Below are 19,757 nucleotides of genomic sequence, written 5' to 3'. Positions count from 1 at the left end.
TCTCCACCCTAATTCCCCCTCTTCCTAGATTCCACCCGCTCCTCTCCTTTCCTCCGCCCCCGGCTCCGCCAGCTCAATCTGTCAGAGAAGTTGTGTACAAACTGCGCGGCCGCCCTGCGCGCGAAGCTCGTGGCCCAAGGGGTGCGGTCGGCCCGGTGGAGGCGGGGCCCTGGGTGAATTTCTCTCTTTTCATAGGCTGGCCGATCCGGCCCGGTCGGCAACGGAGTCTTAGGATTCGCGGCAGCGCTGTCAGTCAGACTTGCAGAACCCGCCTACCCGGAGTTGGGTGAAATAGAGGCGGGCGTCAAGTGTCAGTAGTCGCGGGGCAGGTACGCGCGCTCGCAGCTCGCTCTTGGAGATCGGCGGTGGCGGGAGCGGGCTCCAGCGAGTGAGAGAGCGCGGTGGGGCGGGGCGGGAGAAAGTGGCTGCCTGGAGGACATTGGCGTTTACGCGTGGCAGAGCGGAAGAGTTTTGCTTCTCGTGTGCGCCTTCGAAAACTGTGCCTGCTGTTGACCGAGGGGTCTGTCCGGAGCCTCCCCTCCTCCGCCCGCGGCCCCGCGCCGAGCTCGCCGGCCCGAGCCAACGTGGGCCAGGTGGGAAACGCGCCTGACCCACGTACCGCAGCCGGAGCCGCTCCCCGAGTGCCCATGGCTACGCGGGTGCTGACCATGAGCGCCCGCCTGGGACCTGTGCCCCAGCCGCCGGCCCCGCAGGACGAGCCCGTGTTCGCGCAGCTCAAGCCGGTGCTGGGCGCCGCGAACCCAGCCCGCGATGCGGCGCTCTTCCCGGGCGAGGAGCTGAAGCACCCTCACCACCACCCACAGGCGCAGCCAGCGCCCCCGCAGCCCCCGCAGCCGGCGCCGCCTCCCGCCGTCGGCCCGCGGCTGCCTCCAGAGGAGCTGGTCCAGGTAGGAAGAGCCGCTCCCCTCCCTCCGCCTCCTTTCCGGGGTTCGGGCGTGTCCCGCTGCTGCGACGCGCAGGCGACAGGGGCCGCTCCAGGCTGGGGCGTGCGTCGGGGCGCACCAGGAGTTGGTGGTGGGGTGGGCATCCCCTTTCTGCCCCTGTAGCTTGGGCACAGCATTACGTAGGGAGTAAATGGGGGACCTGGGAGAGGGGAGTCCGAGATGAATCTCCCCTGGCCCTGGCGGGTCAGCCGGGAAGAGGTTAAAGAGGGAATTGGGTGCTCTCGCGCACCTTGTTTTTCTTACGTGTGGTGGATGAAACCTTGTACCTCACGCTCCACTTTACTTAAATTACTCCTTCACCTTTACCCCTCCCACCCGATGCCTTGGAGGTCCACCTCTCCTCGTCTGGGGTTAAGTAGGAACGCAGTTTGGGGTAAAGGTTCCTCGGGGTTTCAAACCTTGGGGCTCTCTCTTCTTGCTTTAGAAGCGATTGTGGGTGGCCGAGTTTGGAAAACAAGAGGATAACTAAGGTTGTATTGGAGCGCGTATTTTTCCCGAAAAAGAAAGAAAAAAAGCCGGGGGTGTTGTTTTCTACTTGTGCGCGTAAATTTCCTCCCGGAGCAGCGTTGAAAGCTGGCAGTTGGCTTTTACACTTGCCCAGCAGCCGAATTAGAGCAACCGCCTGTTTCTTTCGCCCACGCAGGGAGTCATATAGCCCAGAAAAAACTTCACGGGACTTTTAGCTTGTCCCAAGGAAAAAAAAAATTGGAAACATACCCACATGCAAACAGCTGGAAGAGCTAAAATCAGAAACCACTAACCGCCACCGGAGCGCAGTGCACGAAAGGGTTTATTTCAAGACGCTTCGTTTAATAACCCCTTGGTAGAGTGTGTATTTGCTATCCAGCGCCTTGCCTACTCTAGTGGTGGTGGTGGGGGTCAGTGTCGCGGTGATTTGAGAGGACAGTGGCATTTGTCAAAGATGTGATTCACATGACTACAGCGTTAATTTTTATTTTTAAATCGGGTCTATCCGGGGAATCCCGTTCTCATCCACACCGTATGATCCGAAAGATTTGGCGGTCCAAAATGAAATGCTTTTGAAATTTACTAGCAAAATATGACTGAGTTATTCACCCATTATGGTGCCGTGGTTAATAGTTATATGAACCATTCCACCTAACTGGGTTTTGTTTTTGTTTTTAAATTTCCTTTTCAATGTTAAAAATTAAAAGAGAATTTAAGCTTATGTTCTGCTAGGAGAGAAGATAGCTGTAAAAAGATTGAGGCGATTTGTCCTTGGGGGAAAAAAATCACCGATTGAGAACTATTTGGTTATTGGTTATTTCAATTTGGCTTTTTTACTTTTTTATTTTTATTTTTATTTTACTTAGGAGACACCGAGAGGATAAGGGATGACGGAGCTTTTTTTTACAGAGTAGGGGGGAATGTAGCATTGACCCACTGAGAAGGACATGATAAATGTTTTGCTGATGACTGTGCTTCAACACAGCAGCCTCTCCCCACCCACAGGCTTCTTAGCACCAGTCTACCAAGGGAGTGATTTTCCCTTAGGTAATTAAAGATCTGTTTTAGATAGGGATATGAATAGGAACATTTCATTATCATATTAACCAATTACCGAATCTGCTGATTAAAATCAACATTTAGATCAAATGTTGAAGGTGAAATCTGTGACAGTGGATACTATGTTTTTCTTAAAACATTGTATTTTAAGTTTCCATTGAACAATAAATTAAAAAGCCACTGAAATAGCCAACGAATGTTTTATATTAGATATATTGGAAATGTCTAGTCAAGCAAAAAAGTTTTTTTTTTTTTTTTTTTTTTTTTGCAGAGTTGATTTAAGGGTTTGCATAGTTTTTTGTTGTTTAAATAAAAGATGTAAAATATAACTATGTAGCATGGACAGAATTGAGGTAGCTAGGCAGTACTTTGATATAGTACTTTAATTGTAAACTGTAATGGTCAGGGAATCGGGTGATATTATTATTGCATCAGAAAGGAATATATTTCTGTTTCCTTTTTTTCTTGATTTGCCTCTTTCACTTTTTTTTTGAGCGATTTTACTAAAGACATTACAAAAACTTGTAAGCTTTAGTGTAAACCAGTAATTATACAATTGGCAAAACAAACCTGGTATGTTTATAAGCAATACTTATACTAGTATACTAGTAATAGAAGTTTGCCCTAGTATTTTACAGAGGGATCTTTGGTGTGTGTGTGGGGGGGAGGTGAGGGGGATAGTAGTAAGCACCATTTTGGTCCTTCCTGAGATGAATCAGGTGGATTATGCATGTATGTTTCTTTTCTTTTTTAGACAAGATGTGAAATGGAGAAGTATCTGACACCTCAGCTTCCTCCAGTTCCAATTATTCCAGAGCATAAAAAGTATAGACGAGACAGTGCCTCAGTCGTAGACCAGTTCTTCACTGACAGTGAAGGGTTACCTTACAGCATCAACATGAACGTCTTCCTCCCTGACATCACTCACCTGAGAACTGGCCTCTACAAATCCCAGAGACCGTGCGTAACATACATCAAGACAGAACCTGTTACCATTTTCAGCCACCAAAGTGAAACGACTGCCCCTCCTCCTCCTCCGGCCCCAACCCAGGCCCTCCCTGAGTTCACCAGTATATTCAGCTCCCACCAGACCTCAGCTCCAGAGGTGAACAATATTTTCATCAAACAAGAACTTACTACACCAGATCTTCATCTTTCTGTCCCTCCCCAGCAGGGCCACCTGTACCAGCTACTGAATACACCGGATCTAGACATGCCCAGTTCTACAAACCAGACAGCAGTAATGGACACCCTTAATGTTTCTATGTCAGCCGCCATGGCAGGCCTTGACACACACACCTCTGCTGTTCCGCAGACTTCAATGAAACAATTCCAGGGCATGCCCCCTTGCACATACACTATGCCAAGTCAGTTTCTTCCACAGCAGGCCACTTACTTTCCCCCATCACCACCAAGCTCAGAGCCTGGAAGTCCCGATAGACAAGCAGAGATGCTCCAGAATTTAACCCCACCTCCATCCTATGCTGCTACAATCGCTTCCAAACTGGCAATTCACAATCCAAATTTACCTGCCACTCTGCCAGTTAATACGCAAAATATCCAACCTGTCAGATACAACAGAAGGAGTAACCCCGATTTGGAGAAACGCCGCATCCACTACTGCGATTATCCTGGTATGTGATCTTACTTGGTTGAAGCATTGAGAGAAAAAGAGAGAAAGAGTGTGTGTGTGTGTGTGTGTGTGTGTACACATATCCTTTTCATCCTTGGGCTTTAAATTTACATAGAAAAGTTCTACTTGACAGTTAATTTTTTGTTATCTTCATATTCTATTTCTGTGCTTTACCTTGGTGTGTAACCAAGTAGTTTTCTATGGTGTATTTTATTTTATTATTTATTTATTCACTTAGTTTTGCAGTACTTGGGATTGAACTCTGGGGTGCTCTACCACTAAGTCACATCCCCAAGGCCCCTCTCTCCTTTTTCTAAAATTTTATTTTGCGATAGGGTTTTGCTTGAATTTCCCAGGCTGACCTCAAACTTGGGATCCTCCTGCCTCAGCCTCCCAAATTGCTGGGATTATAGGCATGTTTCATTGTGCCCAGCTTTATTTTCTGTATTTAAAAAAAAAATTGACTATACAACATTCTGGGAAAAAATTACCGTATGTATTTTTTTCTATTAATTTTTTAAAAATTTCATTTAGGGTTATAGTATTAAAATCTAAATTAACTGCCCTGGAAAGAGTAGGGTAGGAGAAAATAAAATATGTTGGCTCAAAGGTACCTAACTTACTGCTGGTACAAGACTATATATGGGATACATTTAAGGATGGTTCTGATGGGCCATGCATCTCATTCAAGAATAAGCACATGCTAAAGTATAAATTCATGACAGTAATGAATGTATCTCCCAAGTTGCTGGTGTAAGCTAGTTTATGATTAATATGGGGCATAATTTATTGACTGTGGTGCATGATATGCCATGACATGCTAAATGAAAAAAAAACAAGAAATGTTAGGAGTACAGAAAATTATAGTCATCTTGGATAATGGTTTAGCAATGTCAGCTATACAACCATTAAATTTTTTTTTAAAAAACATACTATAGTAGCTATTAAATCACTAAAATGTGTATTGCTAGTAAAAATTACCTACTGGAATATAAACACAAGTTTTCCATTTGTCATTTACCTGTGTTCTTTCCTACTAAAGTGATACCAAAAAAAATTACTTTATTTCTTTAATGAGGTAGTGGGGGAGGGCTCCTTGAGGTTTAAAACTGAAGCTTCAAATATTTTATCTAGCATGAGAGAGTTCTTCTTTCAAGGCAGATTTTAAATACTGAATCATCAAATGTAAGGATTTCAAAAGGTCTCCAGAATGACAAGCTATTCTTCCTCTGCTCCTTTATTTTAGGTTGCACAAAAGTTTATACGAAGTCTTCTCATTTAAAAGCTCACCTGAGGACTCATACTGGTATGTAATTTTCTTGTTAATTCTTTAAGTTGTGTAAATAGTGTAAGTGGTATTCATCCTTTTAAAAGCCAACATGTGTTTGATCTCTTCTTTCTTCTGTCAACTTTTATTTTTTAATGGCCTACCTTTTCAGCACTAGCTTGGCTCAAAATTCAGTTCCATGAGGATGTCTGGTTCCAGGAAAGCTGATGCTCACTCACAAAGGCCTTGCCCTGTCACTTCCATAGAATTAATTACCCAAAAACATAAACAACAATGTTTACTAATGGGTTTTAAAACGTTTAATGGCAGCGCTGTTCATGTCTTGAAGGAAAGAAATTTCTCTCTCCGTGGCAAATCAGTTTGCTTTAAATAAAGCCCTTTTAAACAATCAAAACTTTGCCATTTAGCATGTACAGCATTGCAGCTTAATACAAGGTCCTTGTTAGCTTAAAATATTTGTGTTGAGTGTGTTTGCTGTGTTTGATGAAAGATAGGCCTGAAGTTGCAGAGTTTTCAGACTGGTCAAAAATAGAGTTATGGTTTAAAGTTATTCTACACCTTACACACCACCCCGACATTTGATATGTTTGAGACATCATCTTTATTCTAGCTTATATTTCATCCTCATTTAAAACATGCTTTTAAGTTAGCCCCTTTAATTCTGTAAGTTTTTGTTTTATTAAATCTATAGCAATAACTTTTAGGAGGTTTTTAATTTAAAAATTTTATATCAGAACCCAGTTTTAAGATGAAACTAGGTGGCATACTTTATTAAAGGGCTCCGTGTACCCATAATATTTTCAAATATATGGATGGTTACTATTTGTAATTTTCTTTAAGAATAGCCCTAAAGGAAAGAACTCTTAAAGTGATTATACTTTTTTTTTTCCTCAATAAATACAGCCTTACCTAAAGTTCAAAGAATAAGTTTGCTAATAAAAGCAGTGACCTAGCAAAATGTATTATTCCATCATTGCTATGGAAACCAAAGTATTCAACAGTTCCTTTGAATGGGTCGTTGGATTAGTGTGAGGACTTGAATCTCCCCAGGCTAGATGTTACTATGGAAATTGAGTTTTGATAAATGAAGTAGTTATCTCTAACTGCTGCATTAAAAAGTAAAAGCCTTTGAACAAAGGTCAGTGCTGAGATATAGCCATGAGAGGAATATGGTTGCAAACAGTTTGTGTGCATGTTAGAGAAGTACTGCTTGATATCTCAATGATAAAAATCTAGTTATTAAAATCCAAATAGTATTGATGACAATGTGGTAGGCTTTCTGAGAAACTGCTTTAAAAAAAAAAAAGACACTTGAACTTATCTATGAAATAAATGAGTTGTTTTGGCCCGAGGTTTTTAAAGGCAGACAAATTGATTATATAAAAGGAAAGAACCTTCATAAACAACCTAAGGTGAAAATCATGTTTACAGTTAAGCGTCCACAAAAGAATTAAGCATATAAAAAAGATGTCAACCTAAACTCTTCAAAATACAGATGACAAGTGCCAGGAAAATATTCACTATAAAATATCCTTTTACAGACTATATGCTCTGTTAAGGAAATGTTTAACACAGGGTTTTACCTGACGTTTTGATTAAGAGGTGGGAATAACTTAGAAACATTTGAACTGTTGCTTTTTTTCTCTTGGAAGTCCTTGAAACTGGAGATAGGAAGGAGGGAATACATTTTCATGGGGTTAAAGTCCCCTAATAAAAGAAGAATATAATCACATATAACGATGTAATCAACTGCTTATTGCAGGGATGTAGTCAGGCCATATCTAAATAGCCTTTCAACCCCTGTCAGGGTTTAGTGCTCTGAATGCTTGTACCTAGGATTCTGGAACTTGACCTGCTGGCAAAGAAATTTAATAGTGAGTTGTCTTAACAATGCTTGCCCTAATAAAAACAAACTAAAAAGAGGACCTAGTCCTAGTTTGGGTCCCATGCATCAACTTTTTTCACCTGATCATAAACATTGTGGCCTTCAACATCTAATGAGTAAGACCCTGTAATCCAGTTTAATAAAGTTTTGTTTGATAGTCTTTCAAATGCCTGGGGGAGGGTTTTACCAGACTAGTTCATCTGGCTAAACCCGTTCTTGGGTAATCATAGAGCATTGAGGTTGTTTTCTCCTCATTTATCGTTTCTAGACAATGCCTTTTAAAATGACCTGTGCGCTCTCATTGCATCCCCCCACCCAACCAGTTGTTTTTCAATGAATGTATCTGGACCCAGCAGAGGCTTGTGTTTTTGCCTCCTCCCCCCCTTTTCCCTTTTAAGGCCCTGGTAGATGAAATAGGTTTTGTTTATTTTTCCCCTCTAAATAACTTCCCTCATTTAATAGCTTGTTAGGTTTTCTTTCTGTGTCCCTTGCTTCCACATAGGCAATTTATTAGGGAACTTTAAAACCTATAGGATAATGTCGGTCTGTTTGATGACATAATAGAAATTATTGTTTAAATGGTTGCTGTTTTGCAGACAGAATGCAAAGTACCCTAGCATTTCTTTGGAGAAATAATTGTAGTTGCTTTAAAATGTCAAGTTACTGTATGTTTTTAAAATGATTTAAGCAATTAAAGCAATCTGCATCTGAGTTCTGTTTAGTTACTTATTTTGGACTTTTAGATTATAAATGATTTTTTAACTTGGGTTGCAAATTGAACTTGAGCAAAGAGTGTTTCCAAAACAGATTTTTCCCCCCATAATTTGGGATGAAAGAGTAAAAGATAAACCTGCTTCTTGAATCACAAATACCACAACATTCAAGCGTTCTAAGTTCAAGTTCATGCGCTTTGATTTCTTTATTAGGAAACCATACTTAAATAGTACAAAGTTCCATCTTGTTTGTGTGGTCAAGCAAAATACCTGAAATAGAAGTTGCCTTTATTCTAGGGAACCATTATATTTCATTGATATCCATATAAACATAAGACAGCATAATAACAGGCCTATAGAGGCATTCTTTGTGTGAGTAAGTAGTGTTTGTGTATGTATACGTGGTTATCATGCTTCTGGTTAGAAATAGTTATGACTGCTTCTAGGCAACAGTGTCAATAAGTAGTGTGTTTCCCAATCTAAATATTTGTACTTTTAACAGTAAAGTGAACATTGTGCACAAATTTGTATGCCTTGTGATATATACAAGGGGCTATTCCTATTGCTATCATTCTAAATTTGCTCCCAAGCACCTTTAAAAAAAAAAAAAAAAAGATTCACATATCCATCAGCCCTTCTAAGTCACTGTGACTGAAAAAGTACCTTATTCAAAGAGCTTGTAGTTTGGGGTTTTTTGTTTTGTTTTGGCGCTAGAGATCAAACTGAGGGACCTCATGCATGCTGGGGAAGCATGCTAACCACTGAGCTGCCTCAGCCCCTTTTGCTTAATTTCATAATGGAACTTAAGATTACTTTTCAGCCTCACCCCCTCTGGGACAGGGCAGAAGATTAGCAGTTGTACAGAGAAAACTCTTTGAGGAACACACACCCTTAGTGCAAGCATCACTCAGACCAGGACTGGTTCCACAGACTGACAGAGGAAAGGACAATTTGACACACTCGTACAAGAGAAAATGGAAATGTATAAATAGCATAGGAACACAAAAAACGGACTCTTCAGTGCTTGTTCAAGATTCTTTGTTAAGAAAGAATTCTACATTAGGTCTTGGAAGCCCTAACCTCCTTGTAAAGGGAGTCAGTTCCTATGTTCTTTCTTGCTTTACTTTTCTTTCTTCCTTCCTTTCTCCTTCTCTTTCTTTTTATGCTGGGGATTGAACTCAGGGGGTACTTTATCACTGAGCCACATCCCTACCCCTTTTTGTTTTTTCTTCTGAGACAGAGTCTTACTAAGTTGCTTAGGGCTGGGTTGATTCTCCTGCCTCAGCCTCCTGGGTCACTGGGATTTCAGGTGTTGCCACTGTGCCCAGCTAGTTCTTAATGATATTGATAAGTATATGTATATGTTTTAAAAAACATAATGTATTATGTTATTGAAAATATAATTTTTTGGTAGTGGGAATTAAACCCAGGGACACTTGAGAACTGAGCAACATCCCCAGCCCTTTTTATCTTTTATTTTGAGCCAGGGTCTTTATAAATTGCTGAAAGTCTCACTCAATTGCTGAGGCTGGCTTTGAATTTGTGATCCTCCTGCCTCAGCCTCCAGAGTCTCTGGGATTAGAGGTCTGTACCACCATTCCCGGCTCTACTTGAAATTTGCATTTTAGCTTCTGGTAAAGTAGTAAAAGTCTTTAGATATAAATATCTGGTCTAGCACATGGCGCCAAAGTCATTATCCTATGACTATATTGGGTATACATTTGATTTTTTTAAAGTATTGGTAATGTTGACAACAAAGATGTTTTCGGTATAGGAACTACTCCATTGAAAGGAACATTATAAGCTCATAACCCACTTGAATCAAATTGTGAAATATGATATATCAAGAACTATGTAATGTTTTGAACAGCCAACAATAAAAAATTAAAAAAAAAAAAAAAAAGAAAGGAACATTATATTGTGAACATAAATTACTCTCTTTTTGGTAGAAAAGGAGTGAAAAGCTTTAAGAAAAAAAAAACTGTAGCGAGGACTTCATTTCAGGCCTTAATGAATGGAGAACATACAATTTGGATCCAGAATAGATAGTATTAGTTAAATGTTTGATCTATTTCACTGGGAGAATTAGCATAGGGAAAATATTTCACATGATGAGATTTAGTGGTCAGTGATTTTTATTTTAAATTATTTTTATAATTTTATTTTCACTTGCAGCTTTGAAATTTATTTTCTATATTGACAATTTCTGGCTTATTTAAAAAAAAAAAGTTTGAGCCTTAAGAGACTTGCTGGTTCAGACCCTGAAGAGGTATTTATGAGAAAGCTTAGAAACAATTTCTTTTCAGTGACTCACTGGGAAGATTAAACTTTGCTTCTAGGACTTGTTCTTTCATCTGAAAAACATTTACATAGGAAGTTGATTAAACATTGTTTCAAGATGATAAAGCTTATCAAAGGTTAAGAAGAATAATTTGATTCAGCAAACATTTGACCGATTTTTGTGGAGAATCCAGAATAATCTCTTCTTACCCTTTTTGTTTTTAAAGGAGTGAGAGAAGATAGTTCATAAGTAGATTAAATAGAGTTGCTGAAATTGAGATAGAAACAGCCAGCTGTGCCGGTGAAAGAATGTAGAGCTGTTTTTTGTTGTTGTTGTTGATATAGTTAGTGGCAGGATTTTTGTTTTTTAGTAATAATTTGATCACTCAAGCATTTTGCTTTGGCTGATATTTTTAGTTCTATAGAATGTAGTAGCTGTTTACTTGATGACCTACATCTTTTCTGGTGAAGAAACAAAGTAATGTCCTATTTGAGTCGAAGTATCTCTGGCAGCATTCCTGTTCTGGCAGCCTGTATTATTTACTTTAAAGGATCTCTAACAACTCCAATTAGTTACTGTTTTAGAAGTGCACAGTAGGTAACTTTTCTGAAAAAATCTATGCAGAAGAACACATTAACTTGGCTACTTTATAAAAAGGCGCAGACCTTTAAGAGCAGGGAGGAATCCACTGGTCTGGGATAATTGTGTCAACTGCAAATAAAGGAAAAGATATCTGTTACTCATTCTGTGCTAGGGAAAATGAAAATACACATTTATTTTCTATTCAGGTTTAAAAAAGAAAGAAAGAAAAGGTAAAAATATTTCATAGACTCCTCACTTTTTGAAGTTACTTTGGGATCTTATTACAAAGATTGTTTTATGAGTGTTATTGTTTTTGAGAAAAAGGAAAAAAAGTTTCATTGCTTTGCTAGCAAAGGAGAAACACAGGGTACTTCTGTCCCAAAGGCTGTGATTCTGCCCAACAGCAGGAATAGGGGGCTTTTAAAGTGGTGATTCAAAGGCTGCAATTCTCAGATCTCTGTTAGAGTTATAATTCACTTGTTAATTTGGAAGACAGTCATTTCTGAGATCTTCTGGTACCATCCCCAGAGTCTGGATTAATTCATTTCTCTGGTGGGTGTATACTCAAGGACAGGTAAATCTGCCTGAAATGGGGAAGAAAGGTAATCCTGTTTGTTTCCCTGAGATTAGCGTTTGTGAGTTGTCTTTTTGTCAGGAGGCTCAAGAATTGTTATTTCAGTAACCCTAAAAATGACAGAGATGTTCTTCCTGGGATTTGAGAACCCTGAGAAGTAGTAGTAGTTTAGGAGCCAGGAGACTGATCCTGCTTGATAGGGACTGTGGATAACAAGAGTGAGTGTTCCCTTCCAGTCCCTTCTTTTTTGCTGTGCTGCCCAGGCTGGCCTCAAAATCAGCTTTCTTCCAGCCTCAACCTCTTGAGTAGCTAGGGTTCCATGTGTGTATCATCTCATCCACTGCCTGGCCATATCCATTCTTCCTGCCCCTCTAAAAGAGGAGACCCCTTGCCACCCTTGACCAGCACTAGGAGCCTCTGAACTTCTTGATTTTTCTCAGGTCTAGTCCAATTCTGTAAAAGAAAGTTTTATGTAGACTTTATCCCTGTACAGCTTCAGAGTGGATAAATGTTTTCTCCCGAAGAGACTCAAGCACGATTCTCACCTAAATATACATTTAGTCAGATTACCCTTGGTCACAGGCCAGGGTAAAGCCCAGCTTTTCTCTAATTTTGTAAAAAAGGAGAGAAAAACTGACAGCCTCACTCTATCCTCCTTTATTTTCCCTCTTTTCATTATGAAAATAACTGCTAGTCAGAGTTTGGCCGAATGCATGATTGTTTCAGAGAGGCATTGGGAAAACTGTGGCATCACAGCAGAAGTAGAAGAGGTCTCTGCCTCTGCAGAGCTTAAAAAGCTGTTGAAGGCAGAACACAGATATTTGAAGCCTTCATAAAACAATGTATGAGCAAGTGCAAATCAGTGATTCAAAAAAGAAAACAAATTATTTTGATCCAGGGCCCTGTGCATGCTAAGCGCACACTACCATTGAGCTACATTCATAGCCCAGTTCAAAATCAATTTAATTGACTAAGATACATAGAAGTGGAATGATCTCTCATGAGTTGTCCGATGTTTTCTAGAAGGGGAAGGGGTAAGATGAATGGATTTTAAAGTGATAAACTCTTATTAAAAAAATTTTTTTTTGATACATCCTTTTTTGTTTCCTAAAAGTGGGCCCATTGCTAATAGGGCACTACATCTATTAGATGCATTTAAAATGAATCTTTCAGTGTTCCAAGTGTAGGAGATCTGCAGTGAGCTCTAATAAGGAAAATTACTGACATAGGTACATAAAAATATGAGTTAGTGGGAAAAATAATTTTATCTTAATCAGTTTTCTCAGCTATCAAATATATTTTCCCATGATTTTTTTCAATGTTTTCTGTTATTTTCCTTTTTATTATTAAAAGCAAATCTAATAATTGAGGCTGTTTCAGAGTCTCAATTCCTAAGTCTGTGATGATGGGGAAAAAAATCTATTGAGATTTTTTAGGCCAGGGACCATATCTTATTTGTGTTTTGCAAGGCATTTAGTATAGGCCATACTTTAATACATACTGTCTAATTCTGATGGTGTTTGCTTTTATCTTTTTATAAACTACCATTGATTAGATTTTTAAATCATCAGGAAGGTAACAGATGTTCAAATTTGCTGTAATAGACTTTTTTAAAAGTTACCTAACGTACCTTTTCTAAGAAATATTTCCTTCTGTGATTTTTTTTTCTTTTGTTAAAAGAATCTATGTAGAACATTCTAGAGAAAGGCCTTAGTATGGGTCTATTGAATATGTTCAGCAGAGCAGAGAAACCTCCCATTCCATTGTGGTAGGTTCAAAAGTCATTTTTTTTTTAATCTGTTCATCAGAGAGAAAAATAGATACTGTTTTAGTTTCTTGCTAGAGATTTTTTGAATACTTCACAAACATTCTGCTAAACCACTGAAATTCACCTAGTCTGGGAGAGAGGAATACTCATTAGTAATGTTTGGGGACTGCCGATACCATGCTGTAACCCATTTTTAGGACGCAAAAGGCCCAGAAAGGTGGGTCTTCACGGAGGGCTGGCCTTGTTAGGATGTGCCGAGGCTTCAGACCATTTGAGTTTAAGGGCTGGTGGAAGTCCATTAAGCTATTCCTTACCCTTCATGAGTGGTTTCAGAATCTAAATAAATTTGAACAATATGTATATATATTTCTTGCATCATTCAAAGAGAGTGTATTAGTGTTTGCTAATGGAAGATTTAAGTGGGACATTAAGGAAGAGTGGCAGGCCAGGATTCTTAATGTTTCTAACTCCTGGGGTTATTGCAAGGATTAAGGAAGGTAGTGAGAACCTAGCTCTGGAGGAGGTGCCAGTGGAGGTTGGTATCTGCTCCCTCTTCCCTTTTGTTGGTAACGTTTCTACTTAACATTTTAATAAAATATCTTCATGACTTTATCAATATGGATTGTATGCATGTTTCGGATTTTTTTTTCAAAGATTAGTGATTCTTAGCAAATTGTTCCTATCATAAGAAAATGCATACTTTATTTGAGATAAAATCGAAGATTATTGTCCATGTTGTACAAATTTGTCACTTTTTTTTTTGCCTTTGGAAAGTTTCACATTAACAGCAGGAGAACTTAAAAATACAGTTGATGTTGAAAGAGCTTAACTAAATATTTGAAATTGGTGGTATTGGAAAGAGATTCTGTAAAAATCCAATTAAACTTTTGAAAGCTCTATCCTGTTGAAATATAACTTGAAGGAAGTCAGTTTGGTTTCCCAGAAGTACTGTGCATAGTGTTTCTGGCTGAGGAAGAAAGGTTCAAGTCTGCTGTTTGGCGAGAAATTGGGTACCAGCTTCCTCTACGATGTTTTGCTTGAACAGTGTTGACACTTGAACAAATCCCATAGAAACTGCCCCAAGTGGGGAATAGTTATCCTTGCTTTTATAGTAAGACTTGGCCCCAGTAACTACTGTTCCAGACACTGGTAGTATTCTTGGCTGGGTAATCTATAGATGTGTATAAATTGAAAGCAAAGCCCCAAATGTTTTAGGAACTTGAATGGCTACTGTATTTTGACCAATCAGTAAAGTAAGTTTTAAAAAATATTGGTGCCGTTTATTGCTTTGTAGCCAATAAAAACAGTGAACAAAAAGAGTCTAGTGTCCCTTGCTTCTTAAATAAACTGAATTCACTTCTACTGCTATTTAGTTATTAAATTCAAAAGACTAGAATGATTTCTTTTAAAATTAGGACTCTGTAAGAAGTTGTTGCCTTGCCTTAGACATCAGAAATGTTTTTGTTTAACCCAGTATGTTTGTTTCTGTGACTTGTTTTCATGAGGAACAAAACCAAACACTTCAGTGCAAAGTTATTTCTTCTGTTTGATTTAAATCCACAAACAAGATAGTTGCACTTACCACTGGTACTAAAATGTTTCTGCATATCAAACAGTTATATGTGAATATCAGCGAAAGAGGAGTGAATATGTTGCTGAAAAGTTTTGAGTGTATTTGCTTAAATTTCTAGTTGAAATTTACTGTGAGGCACTGGGGAATGAGAGTATAATACACCAATTTTAAAAGATGGAGGAAAAAGAATTTACTATGAGAAACAGCATCCCAAATTGAGATGTATATTTTTTAAATGGGATGATAGGACCTGAGAAGGAAATTAAGTAAATAAGTGTGCATTAGGTCAGAACCAGAAGAGGGGGGGAAAGGTGACTATGAATGCTTACTGTAGGAAGCCAAGGTGAGATCTCATAAGAGTCAGTGGTTATTAGAACAGTTGAAATACATTAACCTCACAAGCTGTAGAAACCTCATCATATGTGGATAATTTTTTTTTTTGTACTAGGAATTGAATCCGGAGATTTTTTTTATTTCTGAGCAACATTCTCAGTCCTTTTAAATGTTTTTTTCTTAATTTTTTAAGATAGGGGCTCCCTAAGTTGCTGAAGCTGGCCTTCAACTTTTGATCCTTCCACCTCAGCCTCTAGTTGCTGGGATTATAGGCATTGGCTGGACAATGTCTTAAAATTTAGATTAAGATTAAAATTCAGATTCAGTTGGATAATCCTACAACTCTCCTGAATATGATACTGCTAAATTAGGCAGGAAGGTTGCTGAGTGTTCAAAGCAACTTTGAGGTTGTTTTTTTTTTTTTTTTCCTTTTTAGAAGAAAACATTTTAAAGCAAAAAGGTGCCCAACTAAAGTATTCCAACAGTACTTTAATATGCAAATTTGTCTCGTTCTTATCTAAACTCATTAATACTCAGAAAATTTTAACAAAGCAGAAATTAGGAATCTAGTCAGTGAAAGACAGACTAAGCTTTGAGATTTATATGTATACATGAACTTAAATAAGATTGATTCTAAAACAGTGAATTAAAATTGCATTATAAAGCTGGGGTGTGATGGAGCACCTCTATAATCCTAATAATTTAGGAGGCTGAAGCAAGAGGATCCCAAGTTTGAGGTCAGCCTCAGCAATTTAAGGAGATACTGTTTCAAAAATAAAACTGACTGGCGATTATAACTCAGTGGTAAAGCACTCCTGGGTTCAATCCCCGGTATCAAAAACAAACAAAATAACTGCATTACACGTAGTTGTTGAAAGTTTGCAGCTAGCAAACTTAAGAGAACATTAAGAATACAAGTTGCAGGTGGGCAGAGCTCAGTCATCAATTCAGTATTCAAGTGGAGAGCTGTGAAAACAGGAAGGTTGATCAGGGATTTGTCATGAATTGCTCCTGTAGGGTCCCGGAGGCCATGCATTTTGGTTTTGTTCGCTGTATCTCAAGCATCAGGACAGTGACTGGAGTATAAGACATTTGTCAAATTGCTTGTAGTAATTTTTTTTTTTGTTCTGAGGGACTGAACTCAGGGGTACTTGACCACTGAGCCACATCCCCAGTCCTATTTAGAGACAGGGTCTCACTGAGTTGTGTAGCACCTCCCTTTTTGCTGAGGCTGGCTTAGAACTCACCATCCTCCGGTTTCAGCCTCCCCAGCCACTGGGATTACAGGCATGCTCCACCCTGCCCAGCATAGTAACTTTTTTGGTGCAAAGAAATGTTTCTTAAATTTACATGCACACCAGCAAATGTTAGGATTTAGTTATGGTTCTTTCATGACCTGAACCTGTACCAGTGAGAACTAATCAGTACCTGACTTGGGTCTGGCTAAGACATTTATTAAATATCAGATGCATTAAGCCTTTAGACTTTAAGCCATTCAACTTTAAAAATGTTTCAACTTTGTTTCCCTTCAGTCTCAAAAGAGGGATGTGAATGTGTGTGCTAGTGTGAAACTAAGGAGATTTTCCTTAGAATGCCTGAATAGTCCATTATAGGAGGTCATGGGTTATGTGCTGAAAGCTTCAGTCAGCCCAATTTAGACATTAAAGACCAATTTCAAGCAAAGCAATTGTGGTACAAGAAATTAATCTTGAAGGTGATTTGACCAGCTCCCTCTTGAGTAGCTCTAAAATTTTCGTGCTCCCTCACCCACCATGTAGCCACTAGCCCTACAGTAATTTAATTTGGGTTAGTTTGCGAAGAAAGCGTGTTTGCACAGTGATAAGGCCATTCAGGCCCAATCTAATCACTTCACGGATTGATGTGTGTAGGAGTACATAGAAAATGAGGGGGCACTGATGCATTTTGCATGTGGCTAAATTTGGCCTTCAGTTTTTCAAGAGTAAGCAAGATACTTCTTTCTGTATATAATTACAGGTTAAATCCCATTCTGTGAAATGAGTTTGCTGGATTGCTTTGAGGGACTGTAATATTTATTTAGTTCATAATGGAATGCATGATCCTTTCTTCCTGTGCTTGGCCCCTGGTTTAAAAAAAAAAAAAAAAATCCTCAGGTGTTATCTACAGTTGTCCTCTGAGCAGGCCACCTCACCCTGTTTGTTGGTTGTCACAGGTGAAAAGCCCTACAAGTGCACCTGGGAGGGCTGCGACTGGAGGTTCGCGCGATCAGATGAGCTGACCCGCCACTACCGGAAGCACACAGGCGCCAAGCCGTTCCAGTGCGGGGTGTGCAACCGCAGCTTCTCACGCTCGGACCACCTGGCCTTGCACATGAAGAGGCACCAGAACTGAGCCGCCGGCGCCACGCTCTCCGCCGCGCGAGCCGCAGTCTGTTCGGCAACCTTTAAACTACAAACTTTATTATTCATATATATATATATATATAAAAAGAGAAAGAAAGAAAAGAAAAAAGAAAGAAAGAAAAGAAAACAAAAAAACTGGAAATGTATATTTTGTATATTTGAGAAAACAGGGAATACATTGTATTAATACCAAAGTGTTTGGTCATTTTAAGAATCTGGAATGCTTGCTGTAATGTACAATGCTTTACTCAAGCAGATTTCATCTCATGACAGGCAGCCACATCTGGCCTGGGTGGGGGTGGAGGGGGGGTGCGTGGTGTTTTTACCTCGGCACCATGGTTTAACGTGTGACAGTGGTCAGTGAACAAATCACTTGGCAGGTACTGGGAAGAAGGATGGCTTGTATGTCAAGATTTTACTTGACGGACATCGTTTTTGTCATTATTAGGTGATCCCTTAGAGGTACGCACTGTACCTGGCAATTCACAAATAGCCATTGAACAAATGTGTTGTTTTTTTTTTTTTTTAAATGAGTTGCCTATATTTGCTATTCAAAATTTTGTAAATATGCAAATCAGCTTTATAGGTTTATTACAAGTTTTTTAGGATTCTTTTGGGAAAAATCAAACTTCTTTTGAAAATAACCGTAAATACATTTACAGTTAGAATTTGTGATAAGATACCTCTCAAAAATGTTACCAAATTCATTTCTTAGGGGGGAAGGAATAATCATTCAAATGAACTTTTAGGAAAAGCAAATTTCATGCACTGATTAAAATAGGATTGTTTATTTTAAATACAAAAGATGTTTTTTATGAATTATAAACTGAAGAGCTTAAAGATAGTTACAAATATACGAAAGTTGAACCTCTTAAAATAAGCTAAACAGTATCATTTTTTTAAAGGAAGGACTTAATGTAGTTTTCACATGGCAATGTTGAATTTATGATGCAGTTTTCATATACCAAGGTGTTTGCTCGTGCAGTACTGTTGGTTAAATGACAATTTATGTGGATTTTGCATGTAATATACAGTGAGACACAGTAATTTTATCTAAATTACAGTGCAGTTTAGTTAATCAGTTGTTAATACTGACTCAGTGTCTGCCTTTAAATATCAATGATGTGTTGAAAACTTAAGGAAGCAAGTGCTACATATATGCAATATAAAATAGTAATGTGATGCTGATGCTGTTAACCAAAGGGCAGAATAATAAGCAAAATGCCAAAAGGGGTCTTAATTGAAATGAAATTTTAATTTTGTTTTTAAAATATTGTTTATCTTTATTTATTTTGTGGTAATATAGTAAGTTTTTTTTTAGAAGACAATTTTCATAACTTGATAAGTTATAGTTTTGTTTGTTAGAAAAGTTGCTCTTAACATGTAAATAGGTGACAAACGGTGTAAATAATTTTGTAAGAGGCTTCAAAATGTTTATACGTGGAGACATACCTACATGAAAAGCATAAATCAGTTGCTGTTTTGCTTCTTTTTCCCTCTTATTTTTGTATTGTGGTAATTTCCTATGCAAATAATGGAGCAAACAGCTGTATAGTTGTAGAATTTTTTGAGAGAATGAAATGTTTATATATTAACGACAATTTTTTTTGGAAAATAAAAAGTGCCTAAAATATTCGTTTCGTGCTTTTCTTCTTATAATTAGCAAATTCCATTCCTAAAACTCATTATTTGAAAGGGTCTGATCAGGGCAGTTAATGAAATACCAATTCTCAGGCATTTAAAAAAAATATATGTTGGGGCCTAGCATAGTAATACACACCTGTTATCCTAGCAGCTTAGGGTGTGGCAGTAGGATCTCAAGTTCAAGGCCAGCCTGAGCAACTTGTCAATGGAGCTCATTGGTAAAGTACCCCTGGGTATAATCTCCCATACCAAAAAAAAAAAAAAAAAAAAAAGGAACTAGCTGGGGATATAGCTTAGTTGGTAGAGTGCTTATCCCACACATAAGGTCCAGGATTCAATCCCCAGCACCACCCCCCCAAAAAAAACCTGAAAATGAAAAACTAAATTGAAACCAATATCTACCTTAAAGATGTAGATAGGGATTTATTTGTTTTTTAGGTGGGGGGTACCAAGGATTCAACTCAGGGGCACTCACCACTGAGCCACATCCCTAGCCCTATTTTGTATTAGAGACAAGGTCTCTGAGTTGCTTAGCAACTCGCTAAACTGCTCAGGCTGACTTTGAACTCTATTCTCCTGCCTCACTTCCCTAGATCTACCACCGTGCTGG

At 38.8% G+C, this 19,757-nt stretch overlaps 1 protein-coding gene across 1 annotated transcript; it reads left to right on the top strand.

Annotated features, from left to right (window-relative positions):
* The first annotated feature begins 366 nt into the window (after nt 1-366).
* On the top strand, nt 367-19,136 carry Klf5 (KLF transcription factor 5). The gene is made up of 4 exons (XM_027938088.2): nt 367-908; nt 3,247-4,126; nt 5,372-5,431; nt 17,314-19,136. The coding sequence occupies exons 1-4, from the start codon at nt 648-650 to the stop codon at nt 17,490-17,492; spliced, it is 1,380 nt and encodes a 459-aa protein (XP_027793889.1). The 5' UTR covers nt 367-647; the 3' UTR covers nt 17,493-19,136.
* Nucleotides 19,137-19,757: the final 621 nt, after the last annotated feature.

The sequence above is a fragment of the Marmota flaviventris genome, chromosome 4 (genome assembly GCF_047511675.1).
Source record: "Marmota flaviventris isolate mMarFla1 chromosome 4, mMarFla1.hap1, whole genome shotgun sequence".
In the NCBI taxonomy this organism is placed as follows: Eukaryota; Metazoa; Chordata; class Mammalia; order Rodentia; family Sciuridae; genus Marmota; species Marmota flaviventris.
This window is presented reverse-complemented; position numbering and strand designations above follow the sequence as displayed.

What these genes read in the sequence shown, in the direction of transcription:
- Klf5 (XM_027938088.2), top strand. Translation starts at nt 648, where the DNA reads ATGGCTACGCGGGTGCTGACCATGAGCGCCCGCCTGGGACCTGTGCCC. An exon ending in CTCCAGAGGAGCTGGTCCAG is followed by an intron (nt 909 to 3,246) that starts GTAGGAAGAGCC and finishes TTTCTTTTTTAG; the next exon opens with ACAAGATGTGAAATGGAGAA. An exon ending in TCACCTGAGGACTCATACTG is followed by an intron (nt 5,432 to 17,313) that starts GTATGTAATTTT and finishes TGGTTGTCACAG; the next exon opens with GTGAAAAGCCCTACAAGTGC.